The 8629-nt window shown below is 54.7% G+C and overlaps 1 protein-coding gene across 1 annotated transcript; it reads right to left on the bottom strand.

Annotated features, from left to right (window-relative positions):
* Window positions 1–923: 923 nt before the first annotated feature.
* Window positions 924–7473, bottom strand: CSF3 (colony stimulating factor 3). The gene is given in 7 exon segments (XM_074978947.1): window positions 924–3238; window positions 3602–3748; window positions 4464–4571; window positions 6435–6604; window positions 7325–7354; window positions 7357–7443; window positions 7446–7473. Coding segments are annotated over 7 exon segments (744 nt in total). The 3' UTR covers window positions 924–3064.
* Window positions 7474–8629: the final 1156 nt, after the last annotated feature.

Below are 8629 nucleotides of genomic sequence, written 5' to 3'. Positions count from 1 at the left end.
TCTCAGGAGGAACTGCATTTAAAGGCTCCAAAAGCTGCATGCGGCTCGAGAACCACTACAGGCTGGGGTCCGACTGGCTTGGCAGTAGTTCTGCAGAAAAGGACCTGGGGGTTGTGGTGAACAAAAAGCTGGACGTGAGTCAACAGTGTGCCATTGTAGCCAAGAAGGCTAATGGCATATCAGGTTGCATCAAGAGGAGCGTAGCCAGTAGATCCAGAGAAGTGATTGTTCCTCTTTATTCGGCTTTGGTGAGGCCGTATCTGGAGTACTGTGTCCAGTTCTGGGCCCCCAGTTATAGGAAGGATGTGGACACACTGGAGAGGGTCCAGCGGAGGGCAACCAAAATAATTAGGGGGCTGGAGCATATGACCTATGAAGAAAGGTTGAGGGAATTGGGACTGTTTAGTCTGCAGAAGAGAAGACTGAGGGGGGACTTGATAACAGCCTTCAACTTACTGAAGGGAGGCTGCCAAGAGGCTGGAGAGAGGCTGTTCACAGTGGTCACGGGTGGCAGAACACAGAACAATGGTCTCAAGTTGCGGTTGGAAAAGTCCAGGTTGAATATTAGGAAATACTTTTTCACGGGGAGGGTGGGGAAGCACTGGAATGGTCGACCCAGGGGAGTAGTGGAGTCTCCATCCCTGGAGGTGTTTAAGTCTCGTCTTGACAAAGCCCTGGCTGGGCTGATCTGATGCGTTTGGTCCTGCTTAGAGCAGGGGGCTGGACTTGATGGCTTTTTTAGGTCTCTTCCAGCTCTATTGTTCTATGATTGTGACCCATATTCGCAACAACAGCGTCCCATTTGCCACGTGACTAGTGGCAAACATATTGGACACCCCGAGCTAGCTTATATCTTCTCAAACGCAAGTGATTGAGTCCCCTGGCTCCTGAGACTTGTAGACAAACACACGCTTTCCAAGGCACCAAAATAGTTTTTTATTCTTTTTTTTTTTTAAATAAAAATACAACTCCCTATTGTCTGAGCCCAAGCCCAGCAATAAATAGAACACATTGAAATACAAAGCAGTTCAAAACAGTTACAAAACATCCCAGTCGACGGCGCAGTTCACCCAACTCACATGCAAAACTCCAGAAATGCTCCAAAAAGAGATGCGTTTTTAATCATACTCCAGCCATTCAAAACCGGATATTCTTACTCTAGGTAGCCTGGGGAGACAGAATTCCACAGTCTCTACTAATCTAGCACAATGTGGTTTATATTGAAATGCAAAAGAGCTGTCCGGCAGCCACAACTTTGAAACATACAACCAACAGGGATCCCTCCAGCTCAGTCTGCACCACCAACAGCTTTGGGGTGGATGGCACTTGGGCTGTTCTGGTCACTGGTGGGACTCAGGTGGGACCCGTTCTCGGCAAAAAATCATTTGAAATTAAAGGAGCGATAATAGACTTGTAAATAAGTTACATTATAATAAATACAATCAGTCTGAGAACAGTGTAAATCTAATGGGTGAATGAGGAGGCAGAGGGGGTTGTGCAGGGGTTAAATATAAACATAAAAAAATAAGAAAAGTAAGAGAAAAGCTGGCTCATTTGTATCAACCTCTCCTGTTCTCTGGGAGGAGGAGCTGGAAACCTCCCTGCCTTTCAGTGAGACTGTCCTAGCCAAGGCTGTTCCCTAAAAAAATTAGTTTTGCACAAGTGCCCTGGTGTTATCACAGAAGCTCCGTTAGCCAGTTCTATCCCCGCACTGCCCACAAGCCATTAAGTGACTTCATCTGGGAATGAAGGGGCTTGCCCCTCCTCCGTTGTGCAGAGGAGACACTGAAGCAGGACGCAGGGAAGGGACATACAGCTGGTCAGTAGGAGAGCCTGGAGCAGAACCCAGGAGCACTGATCCATTTACCCCTCTCCTCCCCAGCCCAGGCTTGTGGTCGGTCAATGAGAGACGTGGCTTGTGCACGTGCGGGGGCTGAGCCAGAGCTCGCCCCGGGCTTTGCAGATTGCAGGGTCCTCTCCGCTCAATGGCTGGCCGCTCCCAGCAAACCCCTCTGCTGCGGGGGCTTTGCCAGCTGGCTCCCCCAGCCTCCGCTCTCAGCTAGATGAGAAAAAAAGAGCCTCACACCAGCTTTGTGAGGTAGGTAAACGTTAGCATCCCCCATTTGACAGTTGGGGAAACTGAGGCACAGGATTGTTGCCCAAGATCCCACAGTGAGTTGGGCCAGAGCTGGTACTACACTCAAGAGCTTTTGGCTCTCAGTCTTGTGCTTGGTCTGGCGACTAAACAGGAAACGCCTGGTGCTGGTGGTGCTCGTTTACTTAAATATTAAACAGGAATGACCTTGTGCGCATCTATAAATGTGTGCAAGCAGCAGCCCAGGCTCAGCTGCCTGCTTTGCTCCTGGAGTTGCTGGTGCTACAAAACAAGCCATGCAGGTGACCATGGTTCAGTGGAAGGGAAATGGATTTTGACCTTAAAAATATACCACAGGCCTGTTATACAAACAGGTTCCAAATACCTATAAATATTAAATAAAGATAAATATTAAATACGTCGGGCTGCGTGTGCACCGGGGCGTGTGCGAGGATGCACCAGCCAGTGGTGGAGCTCACAAACGAGAAATAAATAACCTTTAAATAGCATAGGGTGACCAGCTGTCCCGATTTTGCAGGGACAGCCCCAGTGGCTGGGACTTACATCTTATGTAGGTGCCTGTTACCCACCCCCTGGGTTTTCATCCTTGCTGTCTGGTCACCCTGAAAGAGAACCATGCCCAGCCTCAAATCCTTGGAAGAATCAACAGGGGTTTGGGGCAGAGTTTGCCAGCGACCTGCAGAGGAGGGACAGCTGCTGCTGATACCCCATCCAGGCCAATAGTTCAGGACTTGGGATGTTGCTTTACAGAGTGATGGTTGGAGGTGGTGGGAGGACGGGTTGGGAACGAGGGAAATTGAGGCACTGTCCTTCCCCCCCACACAGGCACCCCCCCACATGCCGCTGCCCCTTAGATCGGACAGCCCGAGCCCCCGCTGACATGGGACTCCTCAGGCACCGCTGAAGGGCAGGAGGCTGCAGCGGGGGGCAGCGTGTCCCCACAGCCCTTCACTCCAGTGTGAGGTGGCGGAGGGCCCGGAGAGCCATCTCCAGGAAGCGCTGGAAGTTGGCGAGGATGATGAATCCGCCGGCTTGTTTGTCGAAGTCGGAGGAGAGGCTGGGGAGGGTGCCCTGGCCCTCGGCCGTGGGGTACGTCACCGTGTGCAGCCCCAGGTCTTCCATCTAAAGGAGAGAGAGACAATGTGTGGGTGTTGGGGGGGAGCAGTGCCTGTCACCCCGGGGAAGCCAGACCCTTAGTGCAGGTAAAAGCAGCCCGAAGCTGCAATCGAGCTGTGGGTCTGGGCTAGCAATGGGGGGGAGTTCCCTGCACCCTGGGAGGCCCAGTAGTGAGGCTAAGGGAGCACCGCTCTCCCAGTCTCATCTGTTGAGAGCCCAGCAGTGGGATCGGCTGTGGGGCTCTCCAGGCCCTGCCCTGGCTGTCCCCTCCCGCCCGAGCCACCACCTGGGGGAAGCCCCGCAGGACTCTGGCCATATTCCAGCAGCCCTGCCCCAGCTGGCCGGGTCCTCGCCAGAGGGGCTGCCTACCTGCTGCTGGATGTTGGTGGACAGGTTGGAGACGTCCAGCCGGAGGTTGTCCACCAGGCTGGAGTGCGTCGGCAGCAGCTGGAGGAGTAGGCTCAGGTGGTTGTGGTAGGTCTGGAGTCCGTCCCGGATCTGGCTGAAGCAGGCATCCTACGGGCAGGGGAAGGAAGGAGTTTAGAGAGGAGGAGGGAGCTGGACCCCCTCGCCCTGTTGGTGCTGCCCTGATCAGACTGGTGTCCAGTTCCCTGTGCATCCAGCAGGGAAGGGGTTAACTGCAGCTGTTTGGGGATTTCCCTGGGGTGAGCTCAACACCTTGCTGGGGCTGGAAGTGCCCCCGCCCCCAGCCCAGGCTGGTGGATCCACCGAGCTCAGGTAGGTGCATCTCTCCCTCCCCCGCCTCGGGGCTGGCGCTGGGTTTCCCGGAGGGCTGGGAGAGCTGCCAGTCGCAGCAGCTTTCACCAGCCCAGCACTAGCCTCCCCCTTGTTCCAGCTCGCGGACCCCGCCCAGCTGGTTTTGGCTGGAGTGTTTTTAGGGCTTGGTTGAAAATCCAGGCCCCCAGCCTAGCAGAGAGTCAGACGGTTTAGTGGGGAGGCATTCAGGCTCTGTGAAGTCAGCCGAGGAAGAGGGTTGAAGTGGTGCCATGGCCGGAGGGTGCCAAAGCTGAGAACCACCAGCTCATTGCATAAGTGTCTTGCTTTTTCTCCTGGGCTGGGACGCACAGCAGGGTGCTGCTACTGCTTAAGTCAGCATGACCCTGCTCCTGTCACTGGGCACTTGGCTTCTGGGCCCGGCTCAGGCCCCTATGGGGCAGCCCAAGACTTGCTCCCACCCCAGCTGGCTGCCATCCCTGGCGGTTGGACTCACCACTTGGAAGCTCTTGCTGTGACACTGATCCAGCGGAGCCTGGGAAATGCCCAGTTTCTGCTTGATGAGCAGGAGCTCTTCCTCACTGCACAGCTGAAAGGTTGTGCACTGGGGTGGGAGAAAAAGAAAGGGTGTGACCAGGAGGTGGGAATTCCAGACCTAGGGGTGTCCCTAACCGCTAACACATGCTACTGGAGTAAGGTTAGCGAGTCAGTTGCAAAGTACTACACCATGGGCAGGAAAAACCAGGAACTGGCTGGAGAGCAGCATGGACTGAATGCGAATCAGCCATGTGGTCGAAAAGGCTCATAGCATTCTGGATGCCTGGACAGGAAGGTTTTACGCAGGGTTCGCTCTAATTTTTTCCATCTGTGTGGAATAAATTTTACATGCACCAAGGCATGTGAGGATGTGCACCACCCATAGAAACACACAGACTGCCAGCTGGGGGCGCTCTGCCAGTCCGCTGGGTGGCACCTGAAGCTCTCCTGGGCGGCCGCCCAAGTGCTCAACTTACAGGGACCACTGGGTGGATGTAACACACGGGAAGTGATTATCCCATTCTCCTCTGCGTAAGGCTGTTATCAAGGGGAAGGGACTCTTGTTCTCCACACCCACTGCCGGTAGGGCTAGAAACAATGGGCTTCGTCTCCAGCAAGGGAGCTCTGGGTCACGTGATAGGAAAAACTTTCCACTTCCCACCCTGAAGTTGTGCTCCGGAAGGAGCTGCTAAGGAGGCTGTGGAAGCCACGTGATGGGAGGTTTTTAAGAGCACATTGGCCCAAGACCAGTCATGGACGCTCAGGGTCCTGCCCGGAGACCCTTCCAGCCTGACCTGCCTACGGTTCTATTATTCTCCCCTGCCTGTTCCCAAGCAATGCTGTACTATTTCCAGTTTGGCATTGCCCTTTCCTTTGGCCCGGCCTGGAGAATAGCAGGAAAGGACAGGGCCTTGGCTCTGCGCGTTGGCCGGCGTGGTCATGCAAGACCTTGGAAACTGGATGAAAGCAAACAAATCCACTGGCTGCGTGAATAAGACTCTGCCCCACAGGGTTAAAATACTGGAAGGCACCAGTTGTAATCTCCAGGAAACACACCCACCCCAGTCGCATCCCCTGGCCAGTGTCCACTTCCAAATTTAACAGGAGCCGTGTGAAAACCCTTTTGGGGCCAACTCCGAAGGGCCCGATTCTGCAAGTGCCTTGGTGCACTGAACTAATCAAGGCGGCTGGCCTGAGCAGAGAGCTGCAGCAGGGTGAGGTTCAGGCTGGAGGAGCTGCCACCAGGCAGGACAGCTGCTGGTTGCACCAACTGAGTGGACGGACCCTCTGCCTAGTGGGTGCATTGTTAGGCCTGGTTCCTGAGAAGACGCTTGTCCAGCAGGAGCAGCCAGCAACTCCTCGGGGAGGGGAGGGGTCCATGTCTGTGGTTCTTGCTTTGGGAGAGGTGAATATGCACAGTCCCGCTTGCTCCAAGGCACAGCCAAGGGCCCTTAAGCAAGCTCTGGAGCAGGGTGCTGGTGAGGCACCTGTCCCCGGGGGGAGGTTGCCACAACCTCACGCTGCTCTAGGGCAAAGGGCCGACCCCACCAAGTGGTCTCCCACTGTCTCCTCCCCCTGCTGCGTCCTACACCCCAGAAGCTGCTGGAGAAGCCTGACTGGCTCTCCGGCTGGCTGGGAGCCTGGGGCTGAGATCCCAGCAGAGATGAAGCCTCTGGGGGTCAGAATGTCAGGGCCCCACCCAGGATCACTCAGCCTGGGCTGCAGGCACCAGCCCTTGTTACAGTTTAAACTCACTGCACTGCTCCCCACTCCCCGAGTCCCCTCCAGGCTGCAGCCCCCCCAACCCCCAGCATCACCCTAAGTAGCCAGGGAAAGCTGCAGCCTTCCCTTTCGTGCAGCTCCAAAGATGAGCCCCGGGGGGGTGTTGCACCCCTCACCCCCTAGTCAGCCGCTGTGTCGAGCTACTCACCATGAGCTCCTGCAACTTGGCAACGTCCCCTTTGATTTTGCGGATGTACTCCAGGTCCTTCTGCAGGAATTGCTGGAAATCCTGATCCCCAGAGAACTCTGGCAGAGGGGCTGCCTGCAGCATGGTGCACCCCAAGCACAGCACAGCGCTGACTAGCAGTGGCACTGCAGCTGGGGGGTAAAGGAAGGAGCGAGGGGAGCAGAGTCAGATGGAGGAACTCAGTGGTGGCTGGTGCTGCAGAAGGTAGTGGGGGAGCCACACTCTCCCTGGGTTCACAGGTGCAAGTAGGACTAGCACCCAGAGGCCTCAGGTGAGGTTGGGAGCCCTGTCTGTGGGGCCCTGAACATGCACAGGGCGAGAGACCGTTCTCCAAACCTCCCGCTGAAACTCTCCTGTAAGCATCACCCCAAAGTGGGCCACGTTCCCAAGCTCTGCCCCAGGAGCGAGATCACCCAAACCCGACCTGCGTTTAGGCTTTTATCGTTCAAGCTGGAACGAGGCTTTGATGTAAAGGCCCTCTGCTTTGAGATGCGCAGAGCTCACTGCGGTTTGGTGGCAAGGCAAACCCACAAAAAGTGCTAAATAAACCCCACCTGTGTCAAACCTAACCCAGCCTGTAGAAAACACATGCTTTTGGAATGGTATGTGTTCTCACCGCTGTTCTTTTCCCCATTATAAACAGACAGACATAGCAACAAGAAGGGGGAAAAATGTTTTAAACTCAGTTACAAAAACCCACCAAACCTCCCCAAAAGTAAGCACAGAAGGTGCTATTGTCACCCCAAATCACACTTACCAGCCCCTCTCACCTAGAATAAATCCAAGCACCTTGCTACTAGGCAATCAGTGGCTACCGTTTCTGTTGCTGTCAAGCGAAGGCTCATACTTACTTTGAAGTGATCTCATTCTAAAGTTCTGGGTCTTCTCGGTATCTCCTCCCCTTTTGAGTTTCTGACGGTTACCAGGAATGCAAATAAGGCAGATGCAAAAGCTGCACTAGTCCCTTTCGAATGTTGAGCCACTGATCGATACAGGGCATTTATAGTCTTGTGAGGGAAAATTCACTGTGATGAAATGGTGAAACACGGTGACAAATCGTTTGTCAACAGCTCTACATTCCTAGAATTTTTATTTTGATCATTTTGGTTTGGTAAAGGGCTTTCTTAGGTTGCAATGCCTTCAGCGGGCTCTACTTAGGACCGACTCTTAGACCTGTTCGCCAGCCCACTGGGGAAAGAGCAATAGAAACTCCGAAATCTCCTGGGGTTTTAAACCCCAGAATGCCCCCAAATTCAGCCCCTCCCTAAAATTTCAGCTGTTGGTTATTTCTCCTCAGCTGTTGAATGGCGAACCGACGGGACTTTTCAGTCCTGGTCAAACTTGGTTAGCCTTAAACTATGTGGCTGCTTTTGTTCTCTGGCAACTTGAGTGCTGGCGTTTGTTAGTTGGCCCAAGTAATCAGCTCGTGATGAAGAAAGGGGAATCACCCTTGCCGTTCTCTTTCCGAGTGGCTTTGTTTGCTTGTGGTCAAGCAGCACCATTAATGTGCGAACTTGCTGCTAGATCTGCTGCATTAGGGCTGGTGGGGCCCCTCACCATGGTGGAATCATAACATCCCAAGGCTGGAAGAGGCCTCAGGAGGTCATTGAGTCCAGGTATCGGAGCCCCGGACGGTCGTGAAGGACTGGGAACCTCCCAGCACCCCCTCAGGAGAGAGGGAAGGGTCATTAGTCGCACACAGGGAAACCGAGGCACAGCAAAGCTTTAAGCTGGCTTTCAAAAGTGGCTCGTGATGGTAGGCGCCCGATCCAATCCAGGAATTGTCCTTGAAGATGATGGTGTAAGGGATGTGCCTGGGGTCAGGCGGCAAAGACGCAGCTGTCTCCAGTTCCCGCCTGCTCTTGGGCTGCCTTGCCTCGGTAGAGGGGGAGCTGATCGGAGCAGGGCCGAGCTGTGGGTGAAAATCAAGCCGAGGGGGTTTTGTCATTGAGCTCATGGGCCCAGGATTTCCCAGGGCTCATTGCCCTGCTCCCAGCGCTGCTCGGGAACATCCATGCACCGGTCTCCGGGAGAGGGGGGTCATCTCCGCCTCGAGGGCTCTGATGTGGGTGCTGCTTCCTAGCTCTTCGGTGTTTGCTTTTTGGCCGCCTGGTGGGGAGAACGCCGTGCTCGGCTCCGACCAGGCTGCCTGGCAC

The sequence above is a fragment of the Carettochelys insculpta genome, chromosome 28 (genome assembly GCF_033958435.1).
Source record: "Carettochelys insculpta isolate YL-2023 chromosome 28, ASM3395843v1, whole genome shotgun sequence".
Taxonomy (NCBI): Eukaryota; Metazoa; Chordata; order Testudines; family Carettochelyidae; genus Carettochelys; species Carettochelys insculpta.
The sequence above is the reverse complement of the archived record's forward strand: the minus strand, read 5'-3'. Positions and strand labels throughout refer to the sequence as shown.